Here is an 18,761-nt window from a genome sequence, read left to right as displayed (position 1 = left end):
TGCAATTCAAGTTTTCCATTGTGAATGTAGAACCTGTGATAGTCGTTAGACTAGGATTGATCATATTAAAGTCAGAGGCATATGCAAGGATTCATCTGAAGCTCAGAGCCAGAAAGTCTGAGGATTTTTTTACTGGGAAGAGGATTTCTGTACTGGGAAGACTAGTGCTAAAAGTCTCTTATCAGGTATGAATGAGAGTAAGGCCACTGACTTTTATTGGGCCAACATCTACTTCATATGAACTGAGGAGGTGGCTTTTAGAAACCCAATATAACATCGTCCACTTGTAGTTTATGAAATTTTGCACTGTCCACTTCAGAATTTCTGCCAGCTTGCCTTTTTCTTTCTGCATCTCCTTGAAAAGTCTTCTTGTAGCAAGACCCACTGCAAAATGGCCATAGCACATTTGAACATACGCTGTTTCCTTTGCATTGGTGGGGGGGTGGGGTTGTTTTTTAAAAAGAGGAAAAACATAACCCCAAAAGACGACACAGATCAGCATTGAATGTGCTACCTGATATCTATGGATGCAAATTTAGAAATAAAACCTGTAATTTAAGTAGACATACAGCACATCTCACTGTAGTGGGGAAGACTGGGACCAGGTGACCTGTGTGCCTTCCTGCTCAGTCTGCTGTCCAGGTGCTCACTGTGGATGAGCAACTTCAAGGCCCCTCTTGCTGTCCCTTTTTATAGTTCTTTAACTTTAAACCAGACTTGGACTGGACAGCTCTTCACATAGAGGTTGTCTTCAAATAGAGGACTGTCCTCTGTAAAGTAGGACACAAAGGGCTGGTTCACACAATTGAACAGCCCACTGTGGTTTATTTAACCCACAGTGGGTTGAAGCACATGCCAGCAAGTGTGGGTAGCCTATTAGAATATTCATTGCTGCGTCCTCCGAAACACAGCAAGGGTTGTGCAAGGGTTAAGCAACCATGGCACAACTCATGGTCTGTTGCCACAGCCATTTTGATCATGTGAACTGGGTCACTGCCATTCTATTTCTCATAGCGACCAATGAGAAACCTCTGGGAAGTTCACAATGTTTTCAGCAGCAATGTTTTACGATTATGATTTTTAAAAGCTTTTCTTCAAGAAAAGGCATCAAATAAAGTGAATAAAGATGCCAGGTGTTTTGTCTGTTTTCTGGGATTATTTTTCTTTTAATCCAAACTCTGCCTGAAGCATGGGGTAGAGGGGCAAAAATCCACACTAGGTTCAAACCCAGGTACATGGAGTAAAGGGGGGGGGAGTGTGTGTCTTCCCCCAGAGAAACCCACACTGGCTCTTCTAGGGAGGTACATCTGTACACACCCTAAATGATTCCTATAGTATGTGGCTTTTCCTGTCGTAGCACAAACAACTGTTTGCACTGGGGTAACTACCGCTTATTTTAAGGACTGGCCTGCCCAAGGTATGATTAATCAGTACCAAGCAGGAACCTCAATGTGACTTTCATTTTTCCAGTACCTGTAGCAGATAAAGGCTCAACAATCATACCAGCAATTGCTGGACAGTGGGAAATTTGAGCAGCCGTGACACTGTGTGCATAGCGCTGCCACATAGGGCATAGTTGTACACAACATGAAAAGCATCATTGAGCCTATTGTGCCTCTACTGTTGTCGGGTAGAAAGATCACTGATCAATCAAATCTGCATTTCTAACCCACATAAGTTTTACACAAGGAAATGCGAAACCAGATGTAAGGCTTGTGTGTGAAATGCCTTTACAGGTTAAAACCAGGGTTACAAGTGAACGTCCGTTCATCCAATAGGAGTTTTGCTTCCCTTCCTCTCCCTGCCATCCCCCCAACACCCCAAAGCTGCTCCAGATGATCCCTCAACGCTCCAGAACAGATTTGCAGGGTGCACGGGGCAGGGTGGAGGGGTAATTCAATCCACTAACGGTGTCTTTTCCAAAGGTGGAAGGACACCGCTGGGATACAACCTGACATTTGATGTTGTGAATTTTTAAAGGCCTGTAGTCTGGATAGATTGTCTGCCTCCTGGCTTTAGAGAAAAGCAGAACAATCCTATACATGTTTATTTAGAAGTGTGTCCTGTCCTGCTGAGTTAAGTAAGGCATTAAATCTGCATAGGGTTGCAGCCACTGTTCCCTGAAACACAAGATCTCGAATGCAAATACATTTCCTGCTTCCAAACATACTTCTTTCAACATGCTTGTGATTCATTTTATGTCACACTTGTGTTTATGGAATTGTCCCACGTGCATTTTGCATTCTTCGGGCTTGCAACATTGAAATCATTTCACCTGTACTGTCACCCTGTATTTCAGTTCTAACCTTGTCATCGGTACACCTAGGAGTGACCATATTACACCAACTTTAAAATAGGGATGTGCTCCGCTTCTAATCGGACCGGCGAATTAGAAGCGGAGCAGGGTGCTTCGCCTCCCCTTAAGGCAGAGGTGAAGAGGATTGGGGGGCCGGCGGAGCGTGGTGAAGAGGATCAAGGTGAAGGCGAATCCTTCGCCTCGATCCGGAGCTCCGCCGGAAAGGTAAGTGGGGTTTACCGGGCCCTGCCGCTGTCGCTGTCGCCCATGCAGCGACAGCGGCAGGGCCTGGTAAACCCCCCCTCCTCTCCCTTACCTGCCTCCGTTCGCGGTCCGTCGGCTTCTTCAATTGAGCCCGCGGTTCAACCAGGAAGTCTAGGCCGCACTTGCGGCCCAGACTTCCTGGCTGAACCGCGGGCTCAATTGAAGAAGCCGATGGACCGCGGACGGAGGCAGGTAAGGCCCCCCTCCCCCTTGGTCCCTTACCGGGCTCTGCCGCCGTCGCCACATGGGCGGCGATGGCGGCAGGGCCCAGTAACCCTCCCCGCCCTCCTCCCCCAGCCTTACCTGGCACCACTCCCCTCCACTGCGTAGCTCCGATTCGGAAGAGGAGCTCCGCAGCGAAGAGGAGCGGAGTATGGGCGGAGCGGTGTGGAGCGGAGCGGGGGGTCCGTGCACACCCCTACTTTAAAATCACTTCACTGGCTGCCAATTAGTTTCTGGGCGAAGTATATTTCTTCAATTCTAAGAGGCACTTTTCCCCCCCATATAAACATCTCTAAAAATGGGGTGCGCCTTAGAATCACGGGTGTGTCTTATGGGGTTTTTTTCTGTTGGTGGTACTGAAATTAGTGTGCGTCTTACAATCGATGGCGTCTTACAATCGAAGAAATACAGTACCTTTAAAGCCCTACATGGTTTGGGTCCAGATTACCTGCAGGATCACCTTCTCCCATACAATCCATCCCGCACATTCAGGTCCTCTCGGAAGGGTTTACCCCAGTCAGCCACAACTAGGCTGGCAACTGTTACCCAGACGACCTTTTCCTCTGCCGCACCCAGACTGTGGAATGGCCTGCCGGAGGAGATTCGTCAGCTTAATACTCTCTCTGAGTTTAAGACAGCTGTGAAGACTAGTCTCTTTTGGCAGGCCTACCCAGATGAATTTTAAACATAAGAATTTTAAGATGTTGTGACTGTTATTTTAATATTGTATTGGTTTTATATGCTCTTTTAACTAATTTTATGTATTATATTTTATTTGGTGTTGTTCCTCGCCTCGATCCAGAGGGAGAGGCGGGTAATAAATATAATAATAATAATAATAATAATAATAATAATAATAATAATAATAATATTGTCAGTCTTCATATTCTTCTGGATCTACACTAGCTCCTCATGAAAAATATTTGTCTGAGTTTGGGCTCAGGAAGAATTTTGTAACACCTGGTAAATTTGTATGTTTTGTGTTGTTTTATAATGAAAATGATGTTTCCTTATTTGTGCTGGTGGCCAGGAAATTGAGAGCTAAATTTGTTTCTCAACTTTGAATGTTCCTTCTGTTTTTGTTACGGCTTATAGCCATACAATAAGATTATTACAACTTCTGCTATTCTAGCTAATTTATTATTCTCATAGGGTTTTATGGGTGTGGTTGAAGATTGCAGAATAAATTTTATTTCCTCATCCTTTTGAGAAGTTGAACTGAACTTTCTGCAACTGCAGAAGCCCCTGGAAAAAGAGCTAACTATGCAATGCTGTACACTTGAACTAGGATCTCTTTTCTTCCCTACACTTCCTTCCCAACACTTCCTTCCTTATCGGAAATCCATTGCAGGGAAGTGCAATTATAGCTTTGCAGTTCTTAAGCTCCTGTTTAATTCTCTCAGAGGGCACAATATGCAAGAATTCATAAGCAAAGTAATAACCCCATAACCACATTGAGATCAGTATGAGGTGCTGATTTCCACGCAGTCCACATGCTATCAGGATGAGCGTAGAGGTAAGACCGAGGGGGTGAAAGTTTGCCTAGTGAAAACCATCATCATGTGATTAAAGTAGTTCTTTGAGTGCATACAAATTCTTTGCAACAACATTTGGCCCTATCAAAGGCAACTGGCATCTCACCCACCTAAACCGTAGAACAAAGGCACATGCTGTTGTAATGGCATGTTGGCCTTTTTGGCTGTAGTATGTCCAATGTGGCGTATTCAAGTCTGTTTAATCTGCAGCTCACCCTCGGCCGATCTTTCGCCCCGAATTTTGCTTATGAAGGGACTCATTCATGGTCAAACACAAAGTCTCTCCCCAGCCCCCTTTTAAGTAATAAAATGAAAGAGACACTCACATTTCACTTCCACTAAGTCAGCAGCATGTATTTTAAAGCAAAATCTCAACTTGAGACCAAATTTCTCATGTTCTGTCAAACTTCCCCCAAAGTGCATAGCAAGTTCCATGTAAATCTTACCCTATTATCAGTAGGGAATGGGGGAAATCTCTGGCCTAATCTCTCTCTTTGTGTCCCTAAATGTGTTACAGAATATTCCTCCTTTATTTCCAGGGCTTTGTTTTTCAAGGAGCTCAAGTTTCATGCCCAGATCCAAACTGTAGGCAATGAGCTGCACACAACAACTGGTGATCCCACTTGAGGATCTGCATCCCCAAATGCATCAAAAGACACACCTAGTCAAGTCAATGGGCCCAGGATGTGCATCCATGAGCATCCTCTATATGTGGAAGTAGCTGATTCTCAAGGCTGGCTCCAGATTTGAGGAAGCCATTGGTAAAGAGCCCTTTGGTGGGGGCCCTCTTCAAACTAAGGCCAGATCTACACCTGGGGCTTGTCTCTACGGCTTGTTTACCCTGACCTAAATGCACATATTCGCGTTTTAGGTTACATGACACAGCCGTCCATTCGCCACAGTGTCGGGTTTTTAACCACAAAAATGTGCATCTTTGCATTCGTGATTTACCGCGACTTTTAAATCATGTCCGAGTTTGTACCACGATATGGCTACGTGTCTTTGGGAAATCACATTTTGACATGTGGGCGGAGCTTTGAGGGTAGGACAATGTGATTGGCTGATTTCCTGATTTCTCACCAGTCAGCTGCCTCACTCCTTCGTGCAGGTTTTAGTTTGAATTCTCTGATTCTGCGGAGCTCAACGAAGAAAGCTACTTAAACCAATTGGGGGGGGGATTTCTATACCGCCCAATAGCAGAAGCTCTCTGGGTGGTTCACAAAAACAAAGCGGGAGAAAAGGGCAGCTAGAGCAAGGACATGTTCTGTTGCCTCATTCCTTTCCCTCTGTAGCCTCATTCCTTTCCCCCCACTCCCGGTTTGTGTGCTATATGAATCTGCAGAGCTCAGCATATAAAATTTATAGCTTCGCTCCTCTCTCCTCTGTAGCTTCGTATATGCAATAATGCGCATGTGCACATTCATAACTCACTATAAAAAATGAATTCAGGAAATAAATTGGTGTTGCTGCTGCAGTGTGACGTTCTTTACCTACATTCGAATCGATGAAAATTCGGGTTTATATTTAATTAGGAGCAATCTCATTGTCGTATAAATGGAGGGCTTGTGTCAAATCATATCAAAACACTATAAAAGTGGTATACGGAATGTCTAGGTGCTGCATACATGCTAGAAGAAAATGTTCTACGTGCTCCTGTTCTGAGCAGTTACTAGAAACATAATGTAGAAAAACATCAGCCCTCTTGGGGTGGAGCTTTGATGACTTTAACAGTGCAAAGAAGTCTAGAGCAGGAAGTACATGATGCTCTATAGAGGTGACTCCACAGAGGAATATAGGTCAGCTAGCCAACTAATTAGCCCAATGGCAATACGTTTGCGAAATCAAAACAACAATCAAATACAAATGTGTCATGGAAAATTTAACGATCCCATTCCACTGGAAATGCCAAATTTCTAAATACCAATTCCTGTACACAACTAGCTAGAAAAGTGGGATGAAAAATTCCAGAACAGCCTAGACACCTAACAACTACCAGTAAAATGTGACCACATGTCCCCTTGAGATTATAGTAATGTTTTCCTCATTACTTATCTTAGATATCTTACCAGTGCAACCCTTGCAGGTCATGGATGAGTAGCCAATTGGGAACACGTGGCAAAATACAATTGCCAGTCTTAACATGGAAAGATGCAACATCCATATAAGCTACATACAATCCTTTTGTTCCTGTACAAATGGCTTGTTCCAGATACCTAACCTCTTTGATGCTTTATACCTGTTGCTATGCATATTTACCAGAAGAAAATGCTACCAAACTCAATGCAACTTCTTCCTAAGTAGGTGTGCATAGTTTTTCAGTCTTAGAACACCAGTGTTTCAAAGGCTGTTTTCATTCACTTCAGATGCTTTTAGACTGCCTATTGCCCAGAGCTGTTTCTAAAACCCAGCCCCAGGAAAGCTGACCCATAAACGGGTCAAGATTTGAATGCTGCTGCTAATCTTGACCTGCATTTGCAAAATTCTCCCCCATTGTTTTATTTCAGTATTTATATGAGCTTTCTGATCAGCACGTCCTGCTAAATTTTTATAAGCTCAAATTAAGAAGGGTTGAGGGAAGGCGAGCAGCAGAAGGGCAACAAAAGCCACATGATTAAAATTCCACCTAAAACAAACAGGCCAGTGATGTCAACACCACAAGGAGTCAAGTTTTTCAGATGACGTTATCAATGGCATTGCCCTTGATCAAACACAAGTTGAGACTTTTCAGATTTCAGAACTAAAGAGTCGGGAACCCTGCAACAGAAGTCATAGAAGAGAAGGCAAAGACCACTGTCCTGAGACCTTTTCAGATGTTGTCAGTGGAGGATGGTGGCCCCGATTTCAGTGGGGTGGTGAATCTGATCTGGGTTTCCATCAGAACTCAAAAGCAGCTATCCAAGGAGCAAAGCTGAAACCCAGAGTGGATTCACCACCTCACTGACGTCAGAACCACAAGCCTCTATGTTGTGCTGTGGACAAATGGACGCATAGGTGGAGAAGCAGCATTGTGGCAGCAGCCTTCCCCTGGTTGGGGAAGGCTGGTTTAGGCTCTCAAGTTCTTTGTGGGACGTGATGGGCGTGTTTGCCTGTGTGTAGAATTGACCACAATAGGTGTGGATTGCATTTATGCAGACACATAAGTTCCATTGACTTCAGTGAGACTTAGGGGTTCATCATATACAAGGCTGAAATCCCACAACCTTACCAGGGTTTTCTGCTTCGTTTCTTTCCAAGATTATGATGAGCTTCTTTACACGGCAGACATGTGATTTGATTTGAGTTGAATACTTCCTTTTTCTACCTTTTCCATTACACAATGCCATCTAGTGGCTGAATTATAACGCGCCGCCAGCATTTCATTTATTTCATTATAGCTCACCGCTAGCATAAAGGGTGTTATTCCAGACAATTGATCAGAATAACATCCCTTATCATGTTATCGCCAATCTTTTTGAAAGCAGGATAAAAGTAATAAAACACAGCAGGGTTGATGACATTGTGTAAAGGACCCCCAAATTTCTGTGAGCAGCCAGTCTTGATCTCATGGTATCAGCCCCATGTAAAAGGACTCTTAGTCATGATCAACATTTTCTGGATTGCATCTGATATTAACTGAAGGCACTCAAAATGGACTGGATGGATGTTGCATAGTTTTCAGGCACATTTTTTTTACAGCTGTTTATTTAATAGGCAAATAATTAACTTATATACATATTTCTTTCTTTACTTTGTCCTAAAAATAATCAGAACATAAGGAGGTTTCTCTCTTGCATGTGTCATTTAAAATGATAGCCAAGCATCTTTTGGATCCATGGGAGGCAAGAACATCAATAGTGATTATCAAAGAATGTAACATATATATATCATCTCCAAATGCTCAATTATTATACGAATAATAAAGCCAAGCTTATGTTTTTATCAAATTTCAAATAAGCCAAATCCAAAGCTAGGGAACAACCATGAAAAATGCCTCCAACAGTATTGCCATCCACATTAAGGGATTTAGAATTCAAAAGCAGCATCCTGAATTGTGTCTGGATTGAAAGACAATAGTGAACAAGGGCAGATGCTGGAGAAGCAACTTGCTCTGATTTTGGCCTTTGGACATCTGCATTCCACTGACTTCTAAATCATGTTCATGAATCAAAGCGGTTGGATTGCTTTTTGCACATGCTCCAAGAATAGAAGCAGGGTCAGTCCGTGGGCCCCAATCCATGAGCAATCCTTTGTTAGATTCTCATGAGAATGGCGGCTCTCCAGCGTGCGTTCTAAAATGACTGACAAGAGCTAAATTCCTCTATTGACAGCAGTGATTAGTCACCCATTTCAGAAAGCTTTAGCAGAAACTTGCCTTTCCCCTGGCAACCTGTTGCCCCTTTCTCACCCTCTCCTTCCCTTAGGCGGTCTCAGGGTGGGGTGCAACAGGCCACCTGTTATTAACTCCCAGTTTATATTGGAAACTTCACATATATCTGGCAGCTAGTAGAAAAACAATTTAGAAAGGGGTCACGAGGTGAAGTCTTTCATCCAAGTGCTCCCATAGTTTTGCATAGAGAGAGAGACACACACAAAATTCTCAGTCAAATTAATGGGAGTCATGCAGCACAATCCTAAGCGAGTTTACTTAGAACAGGGGTGGGGAAGGTGTGCAGTCCACCAGATGTTGGAGGACTGCAACACCCATCAGCTGCAGCCAGCATAGCCAATAGTGAGGGATAATGGGACTTGCAGCCCAACAATATCTGGAGGGCCACACATTCCCCAGCCCTGACTTTAGAAGTAACTGCCCCTGTGTCCAATGGGCACTTACTTCCTGAGTAAGTGCATTTAGGATTGTACAGTACCAGAGTTATATGGGCCTAATCTACACCAAGCAGGATATTGCACTATGAAAGTGGTATATAAAAGGCAGGAGCCACACTACTGCTTTATAGTGGTATTGGAGTGCATTGACAACTGTTGGGGCCCATTGACACATACTGTATAGCACTTTCATAGTGCTATATCTTGCTTGGTGTGGCTCCTGCCTTTTATATACCACTTTCATACTGCTTTCATAGTGCAATATCCTGCTTGGTGTAGATTAGGCCTTAGATTAATTATTACAAAATTGGGTCAACCCCCAAAGCCATTTAATCTCCCCCGCACTGACAGACATGCACAGACACACTAGAAATTCTTCATCACACCTTTTCGAGAACTTTGAAATGATGAACAACTCCATTTCCTTTTGAGCTAATTTTTGATATTATGTTCTTTAATGTTTGTTTTGCTTTGTAAACTTTGGTTTCGTTTGTGCCTTTGTTAATAAATGAACATAGAGGGTTTTAAAACATAATAGTACAAACCGAAACACAACTGTTTGAGGGGTGAGTTTGTTTTTTAAATAACATGTTAAATTGCAGTGTGGAAGTTCCTCAATTTAACAAGAATTTCAAAGCTAAATTGGCAGAGTTTGAATCTATTATTTAGTCATATTTCATTATCAGATCAAAACAATTCTAACCCCGAGGCTTCATATGATAGTACAACTCCAGCTTCAATTGAGATGTATCTCTTCTAAGTATGTTAACTATGCAACAACATCCATAATTGCTTCAAATTAATGTCTATCCTTTATAATAATTCCTTTGGTGTTCATTTGCCTAGTCGCAAATTCTTACGTTCAATACTAAAATAATCTGCTTAAGTGCAATTCTTAAGCACTTAGTGCTTAAGTGCAATACTAAAATAATGATCCATATACTTGTTCTGTTTCTGAATATTCTTCCACTCCACTGCCAGACTTACCATCTTGCAAAAGTGTTCTTTTCCCCTCCTTTGGTAGCTTTGTTTATACTAAGGCCTGTACCTCCAGGAGTTTATTTATTACCTGTCTCTGGAAACACCTTGATACTGCGTAGGACTGGTAGAACAGGAATGGCTAGCATTATTATAATTAAAATAGGTCAAATTGTTATATTTCTGTGTTGTCCTTAGTTCCACAGTGTATTCATGAGTTATATTTCACAGCTATAAAGCACACAGAGCAGCCGTTCTGAACATACACATAACAGAAGTGAAACTACAGGATTTATGGGGTCAGACCTCCAAGGCACAATATCAGAAACGTTAGGGGTATCCAAAATATATGTCAAGTCTGACTACAACACAATACATCTTTGCAAGAGCATGCTGATTCATCCTTGCGATCACTAACCCCATTTTCTTCATAGTAGAGAAAAGCTAAGTGACTGGCCCAAGGCTAAACAGTAATCCAACAGCAGAGTCATGATTACCATGACACTTTGCCATGTGTACCTTTCTTAAATTCACTCTACCTCCCACATCACTGTACGGTAATTGAATATTAAGGATCCATGCAGCCTGCCACGAGACAATGGTGCCCTAAGAGAGGCCCAGCCCCCTCCTTCTGCAGGAAGGGGATGGAAAAGGGGTGGGACTTTGGGATCTTAAAGCCAGGCTTATTGGAAATGAGGATAAGAGGAGCTGCTTACTGACAGTCTTTCTCTTGGTGATGCTCAGTTCTCACTCCAGTTTACTTTCATTTCATTTTGGGGTGAAGGGTTTAGAGAAGCAAAGATGAATGAAGCTCGCCCACGTTATGTCATCAATCGTCCAGCTTATTCTAGCAACTACTTCGATGAAGAGTTTGAGAGGAAAAGTAGAAGTTATCCCCTTGGAGAGAAAATAAAGAATCTTTTCAGGTATGTGGAATGCTATAAATTAGTGTTGTAATGTAAACATACATACTATATGTATGTACAGCCTGGCACTTAATGGTGGAAAATCCAATGGAACAGTGGTTCATAATCTTTTTGGGTTAGTGGGCACGTGCTGAACTTTTAGAGTGTTGCAAGTGCTCTCACAAAATGGCTGCTATCACGTGGTTTGCCCATTCTTAAAAAGGCTGCTATGGTGGACCTAGCTGGTCACAAAATACTCTTTTCTCAGAAGGCTTTGCAGCCTGCCAGTCTTATTCCCACTTCTTCTTTTTGATGTGAAGGGGTTGCTCTTAATTATTCAATAATGGACAAGTATGTTTCCACTGCCAAAGCCAAGAGAGATTAGAATAAGAAAACTGTGCAAATAGGAGAAGAACAAATCAGTTTTTCTACTTTCGGCATCAGAAGAACGTCATTAGGGATGCAGATAAGGGAACAGGTTGTACTAATTCATTGCCATAATCGCCTGCTATTTGGCTTTATTTCTTAATGACTAAATATAATGGTTTTTCAAGGAGGAACGAAATATTAATATTGATAAACATCCTCTAAGAAATCTGGCTCCATCTTGGATTAAGAATCACACCAATACACATTTTGAATATTTGTAAGGTAATTGCAATGCTCAAGAAGGCTTTTATCCCAATCATGGACAAATCTTCACTCTTGTAATGCTAACCGTTGTTGTTTTTTAAAAAAGGTTCTTGGTCCTTTATAGCTTCAGAGGAGACTTGGGTTAATTTTAACCAATGATGCATTATGACATTATATGGGGGCTAAGGATAGCAAAGTTCCAACATACAGCTGTGTTTCATAAAGGCGGAAAAATAATCCTCACAGTGTCACCTTCTGCAAGAGTGCTCCCCAAATACCATATCATTTCTTCTTGTTATATTTATTATTTCTGGTTCACATAGAGAAACAAGGTGTGGTACATAAAACAAAATAAATGAGACAGAGGCCCTGCCCTGAGGCTTACAATTGAAAAGACTAGAGGCACATGGGAGTTGAGGGGGAAAGCAAGGAGAAAGCAGAGATTTGAGATCAGTTAGAAAATGACAGAGCAAGAGGTGAATTTTGATCTGTCCATCAACTATATGCCTCACAGAGCATCATTAACAAAGTATGTGTGTGCGTGTGTGTTGCAGAGATGCAGAAGATAGAGCAACTTTGGGGCCTCATGCTGTTCTATGAGACCTATGCCACGCTCCACCTTTACCCATATGGAATTCACTACCACAAGATGTAGTGATGGTCACTAATTTGGATGGCTTTAAAAGGTTGGATAACTTCCTGGAGGAGAGGAATGTGCTTCTTCCAGTATCCGAGGCAGTAAGCCTGTGTGCACCAGTTGTTGGGGAATATGGGTGGGAGGGTGCTGTTGCACCATGTCCTGCTTTGTTGGTCCCTGGCCAACAGCTGGTTGGTCACTGTGTGAACAGAGTGCTGGACTAGGTGGACCCTCAGTCTGATCCAGCATGGCACTTCTGTTCTTTTATTCATAGAGCCCTTCATGCTGACCAACCTGGAGCCCTCTAGTTGCTATGAACTACAGCCTGGTGCCCTCCAAATGCTTTGAACTACATCTCCCAGCATCCCCCAGTTAGTCATGCTGACTAAGACTGGTGGGAGTTGTAGTCCAAACCATCCGAAGGGCACCAGGTTAGAGAAGGCTGTTGCAGGCACCCTCACACGTACATGCAGTCTATGCAGTCAAATTTTCCTGTCCTGCTAATTGGACATGATAGGAAGTAACAAATGTTGCAACATGGAATTCTCCTGTTCAGGATTCTCCATCCTATTCCCCCTCTTATCCAGTTTTTTTTGTATTTCTTCCCACAACAGTGAGTCAGCATTTTGTCCACTGGGCACACTCAGTCCTCATTTGTGCTGTTTTTGGACTTTTCCGTCCCCCCCCCTTTTTGGTCCCCTGCCTTTCAGTTTCACCACCACCATTATTATTTTTTTGTACTGTAGACCTTGGGGTTCCCCTGAGCTTGCTGATCCCCCCCCCTTCTTGTGCATGAATGTTGCGGATTTTCCCTCATAAGGGCAGGCACTTGGAGAATTGAGATTACTATTTGTATATAATAGCCATTGTGATCTTCACACTTGACAATGGGTCCTTGTTGGAAACTTGGTGGATGCTACTATGATATATGATGGAACACATGCTCCATATAGTTCCCAGATAATGCTACCTCCAGTAGAGCTCCGCACCTGGTTTGGGGTCCCACTTTACAAGCATAAATGGGCAGATAGTTAGTTAAATTTAGCCCTCGTAACACATCTAAGCATTTCATGTCAAGAGGTGTGTCATATGCATGGTTTGATGCGCAGTCTCATGATTGAGCTTTCAACCATGCTTTAAACTGGTGGTGGAAGAGATCTGCTTAGATTTGTGTCTAAGGACTACAAAGACCACTGAAAGTTAGTGCCATCCGATGCACACACAAATACAGATAAAATCACAATCCAAGCACAGGAAATAAGCAAACTGACAATCAGACACAAGAACTAGAACAACCTTGCCCAACCTGGTGCCTTGCTGATGTGTTGGTCTAGAACTTTCATCATCCGCAGCCAAGCCTGGTTGGGGAAAGATGAAGTAGAATATATGTTTTTCTTCCTCTGTCTGACATAAGTTGGAACCTAGATGTCGGCTGGGGGGAGGCATAGCCAAGAAAGCCTTACTTAAGTAAACTGGATACATTAGTTTGGAGTACACAGCCATTCCTATGTTGACTTTAGATTTGGGTGGCACCCAATGTGACTAAATGGACTCTTAAGTGGACCGAGCTGTGGAATCCTGCCAAATCAATAACTGCTGTCTGAGTGAACTTCATAGATGCTCAGAACAGTGCCACCCAGGGGATTAAATACAGGCGTAGCTACTTTAGTTTCCTAATCTAAGAGAACCTCATCCAATGGCATATGTACTACTGGAGACATTAGTGCTTGAGGAAGAGTACTGTTAACCTAAGTCATTGCCACTTATTACAGATGCATAACATTTTTGGTCTTCCATAAGCTGTATTTGAATGCAAGTCTGAACACAGCAAAAGTGGAGCTGATAGTAAAGGCATTCACTTTAATATGGAAAACTGCACGTCAAAATGAGCTTGAAGCGTTTCATATTGAACTCAGCCGTCTGCTCAAGCTGCGAACGCAATTGAGAGAAAGGGATGGCTGATTCTCACCAATTCTTAGCCTGTGGACTGCTTGTTCTTTCAGCTTGGATTGCCTTTTGCTTGTGTTCTTCCTATTGGCAAAGTGACTTCAGGAGTAGTGGTTTCCACTACAGGCTCAGGTTTTTGTGCTTCCAGTGGCTACATGGAGGCAAAATGCAAACCCTCAGCACTACTGGGTGTGCTGAGAATAGGGACATTGGAGAAATCTGCAAATGAGTTCGGATTTCTATGCATCCGATCTGTAGATTCTGCAGTGGAATGGCTTCTCCCGAGTCCTTCCAAAGACTCAGAGATCTTTTTAAAAAAATTGGAGGGGGTGGGTTGTGGGATTCCATTCATTTGCGAATGTGCATTAGCCCAAATGTGGTTTAGTGCTAATGTGCATTAACAAACGCACACTTGTGCTCATGTGCACATTTGCAAATGAACAAAATTCTTCTACAAAGAATCCATTTCCGGCAATGAGCGGATGATGGAACGAAAGACGCCTGACAATCCGCAAAACAGATAGAACCGATTTAACAAAACCCATACATCCCTAATTGAGAATGGCCTTGGGTGGGGTGAACAGAAGGTAGATTGGGACCTACCTACTGGTAGTTCACTGGACATTTTGCAATACACATCTTGCACTGGACATTTTGTGGGGGTTCTGACTCTCAACTGTTTAGCAATTGCAAAAGGGAAAAGGCTTCCCCCCCCCCAAATTTAGTTGTTAGACTCCCTGATCTGTAGTAACTCAGGTGTAGATTTGTACTTGCATATATAATCATTCTATTATATGATTCATGGGGTGCAGTAAGCACCTTTGAGGCACCACTTCGGATTTTGACTTCAATACCCCCTTACATGTACACACACATTGTTTTGCACATGCTTCCAATTGATGGACTTTGGGATTCTAGTAAAAAAACAAACCTAAGATGGATCCCACCTGCTTGGACTATAGCTATGCCTGACCTAGGACTTCTCACTCCCGTTTTCTGTGACTCATTCGAACTGAGTAACAGTAGAGCTAATAACAAGCATTCGTTATCTGCTAAACCTCCATGGAACTAAGGTAGCCTTCCCCAACCCGCTGCCCTCCAGATGTGTTGAAGGATGCTGGGACAAAACACCTCCAGATGTGTTGGACAAAAGATTTTGTCCAACACATCTGGAGGGCACCAGATTGGGGAAGGCAGAGCTAAGACATCACTGAAACAGGCAAGGCAAAGCTTTTATGGATCCCCATCCACTCTTTGAGCATGATACCCTTTCCTTAGAGTTCCACAATACCCAAATCCCTACTTGTCTTATGGTCAAAGTGAAGTACCTCTGTAGCATGATATTTGTAGCATGATGTTGCTTTACTGGGGTTTATAGACTCCTGATGTTGTGCCATGACTGGTGGCTGAGTTAATAAGAATCCTATCCTCCATTGTGGCTAGTGGGATAGAGCCAGAGGGAGGGCAGTGAGGGAGGAGGGTGACCAGGCCTCTTGGAGTCCTGATGAATTCTAGTTGCTGTATATTTAGTTAAGACAGCTGCTTTACTGTTGTCATTTTACACTGGTGGGGGAATGTGGGTCTTAGCCATGGAAAACCTGACCACTTCTCCAGTCCTCCCCCACCTCCCCGCCAACTTTGAACATTTCATTCCCTCTTACACCATCCTAGTTATGACAGAGCAGCACTTAGACCTTCTCCACACAAGCAATTCATTGCACGCTCGTGATTGGTTGCTCACAGAAGTTTGCAGGTCCTTTTTATGACGCCGTCAACATCCAATGCTTCTCCTGCTGTTTTCAAGTGGGAATCCGACATTTTAATGCAGTAATAAATGGGAAGTGTGCTATAAAGCAGTGCCATCTGCTGGCAGTAAAATTGAAACATATGAGAAGGAACCAGCAAAAATAACGGGGGAGACGCCTGTATAGTGCCAAACCTTAAAACTGTGAGGACTCTGAAAGTCATAGCCCTGGAAAGGATGTGGGATTTTTCGCTATATGTGGAGAAGCCCTTACAGGAATGTGGGGTTACAACAATGGCTATCACCCAGCTCGTGCAACTGCCTTTGTAGCTTGGAGTGATGATGGCATCAGGGATGTCAAAGGGATCCTCTTCTTGTCCAGCCAACGACGATAGAACTGCAACATTACGCTGCCATTTTAGGCATGACGCAGTAGTAGAGCACAGGCTTTGCACGTGGAAAGTCCCGAGTTCAGTCTTTGGGATTCCCAGTTAGGGGAAGGGAAGGACCCTGGACTAAGTCCCTGGTGTGTCAGTCAGGAGCAGACTGTACCGGGCTTGAGATACCAATGGTCTGCCTCAGTTCCAGGCAGCTTTGGGAGGAAGTTCAGTTGAAGCAATAGGACTCTTTGGAGTAAACATTTACAGGATCAGGCTAAGTGCTTAAATGTGTAGTTATATCCTGTTTGTTTCATGTGTCCCACTGCTGAAGTAGGCCACATAAGATTGCTTTGTTCTCTTAGCTAATCCGTTGAGCAGGTTGTACTGGGGCTGCTTGAACTAATGTGGTGGCTTATTACACCCATTGTGTTTAGTCTCCCAGTAACGTCTTAGGCATAACATTTTTTCCAAAATGTGTTTTGGTTGCGGCACAAGATCCTAATTTTCGTGTGTGTGTCACTCACAACTTAAAAAAACAAACCTGATCAAACATCATCAGCGGAATTTATCCAGGGATCATGTGCTCCAGAGTTTGATGGAAGCTGGGATAACGGGGTACTGACCTATTACTGAACTAAACACAATGAAAGGCTAATTATGAATAATAGGAGGGAGGCATTTTTTCCGTTGTGCCTCCTGTTATTCATGCCAGCACCATTTGGGTGTCGAAAACCTCAAGACCAAAACAGCAGCTCTTTGCTCTGACTGCATGAGGGTTTAGGTAATGAGCAATTAGTTGCTCCCTTAACATTTTACACTAGAAACCTAATAGTGGAAATGCTTCCTATTAATGCCATGCCTGCTTTTATTTTTTTCCTTTCTCTCCAGATGTTCACCATCCAGACTCAAACTCATCCTGTACAGCCTGTTTCCCATTCTTGTATGGCTACCAAAATACAAAATCAAAGATTACATTTTGCCTGATGTCCTTGGTGGAGTCAGTGCTGGGACTATTCAAGTGCCTCAAGGTGAGAGAACATTGCCTTATTCATATTATTCAAATATTTAGATACGTACCTTAAAAACACACATGCTATTGTTCTGTTATAATCCATACATTTAGAACTCTCCCATGTCTAGTCGCCCCATCACCACAGTCATTTGGGGGAAGTCAGGGTGTCTACAACATGTGTGCAGATCCTTTCTAGGGAATTGGTATTAGCCTGGTTGCCCTGGCTCATACCTTACTTCCCCCATGAACATGTGGTGGTGAGACTGTTCCATGTGGGTTTTTTTTTTAAAAAAATGTATGCATTCAGGCTCTGAAATATGGATCCTTATGGGCATCTTGTCTGTCTATGTAGCCTTCTATTATGACAACATTATCATACAATTGAGTTGGAAAGGACCCTTAGCCTGCCTTTTGAGTGTGGTTGTTAGCAGTAGCCACCCCTAATACCTGTTCATAATTCCTTCTCTGTGGCTTAACCTTTCTGATAACTAGAGGTGAGGAACGTGCAGCCTTAGGGCCTAATTTTATGCACCCCCAACCTAATTTCAAAAGCCCCTTGGAAGCATGTGGCATGTGGCATCCAACAGAATATCCTGGAGGTGATGCTCAACAGAAAAAAAAAATAAGCCTCTACCCCTACGTTACAATGATGGTGCCATGTTCGATCTACTGATGTGATTAGCTTCTGCACATGTCTATAGCATCGTTTGAAGTGCCATGCAATGCAGATCCTGTCATGTTGTAAACGACATGTTGTTTGTACAACCCAGACTTGAGCACAGCAGGCCATCTTTTGGAATAGAAGATCTGATGTGTACTTCACTTGTGTTTTCCAGGCATGGCCTTTGCTCTGCTGGCCAATTTACCTCCTATCAATGGGCTCTATTCTTCCTTCTTCCCTCTAATAACTTATTTCTTGCTTGGAGGTATTCATCAGATGGTCCCGGGTAAGTTCATATTTTCCACTTTAGTGGTTGAATTGAATGCACATGTATGTATACTTTGGGTTGGACTTTGTTATACTTAGAACATGCCCATTTTAATCATCGACAATTAAGTTACTCATGGCTTTAACCATGGTGAATAAGGCTTTTTGCTTTATTCACCATGGTTAAAGCTGTGGTTTAAGGTATCTTCTGAACACAGCTCAGCCTTCTGACTTAACCACTGTGATTAAAGCCATGGTTTAAGGTGTCTTCTGAACGGGGCCACTCTGGCCTGCAGAGGGTTCGAGGGGGGGGAATTCAGCCCCCCCCTCTACTGTAAAGAAGTTCCCCACCCTTGCTGTAGAGCCTTGATTGAAAGAACTGATTGTGAGGCTGAGGGGAAAAACTAACCCATAGGTCGTTCTATACAGATATCAATCAATCAATCACCCGTTAGCTTCCATCTACCTCCTTCTGCT

The 18,761-nt window shown here is 43.0% G+C and overlaps 1 protein-coding gene across 1 annotated transcript in view; it reads left to right on the top strand.

The window, feature by feature from the left end:
* Window positions 1-10,831: 10,831 nt before the first annotated feature.
* SLC26A9 (solute carrier family 26 member 9) overlaps window positions 10,832-18,761 on the top strand; it is a 39,797-nt gene continuing 31,867 nt past the window's right edge. The window contains exons 1-3 of the mRNA XM_063119364.1: window positions 10,832-11,024; window positions 17,233-17,372; window positions 18,193-18,303. Of these exons, the coding sequence (XP_062975434.1) occupies window positions 10,900-11,024; window positions 17,233-17,372; window positions 18,193-18,303 (376 nt within the window). The 5' untranslated portion in view covers window positions 10,832-10,899. The remainder of the gene's footprint in view (window positions 11,025-17,232; window positions 17,373-18,192; window positions 18,304-18,761) is intronic.

The sequence above is a fragment of the Elgaria multicarinata genome, chromosome 1 (assembly GCF_023053635.1).
Source record: "Elgaria multicarinata webbii isolate HBS135686 ecotype San Diego chromosome 1, rElgMul1.1.pri, whole genome shotgun sequence".
Lineage (NCBI taxonomy): Eukaryota > Metazoa > Chordata > Lepidosauria > Squamata > Anguidae > Elgaria > Elgaria multicarinata.
This window is presented reverse-complemented; position numbering and strand designations above follow the sequence as displayed.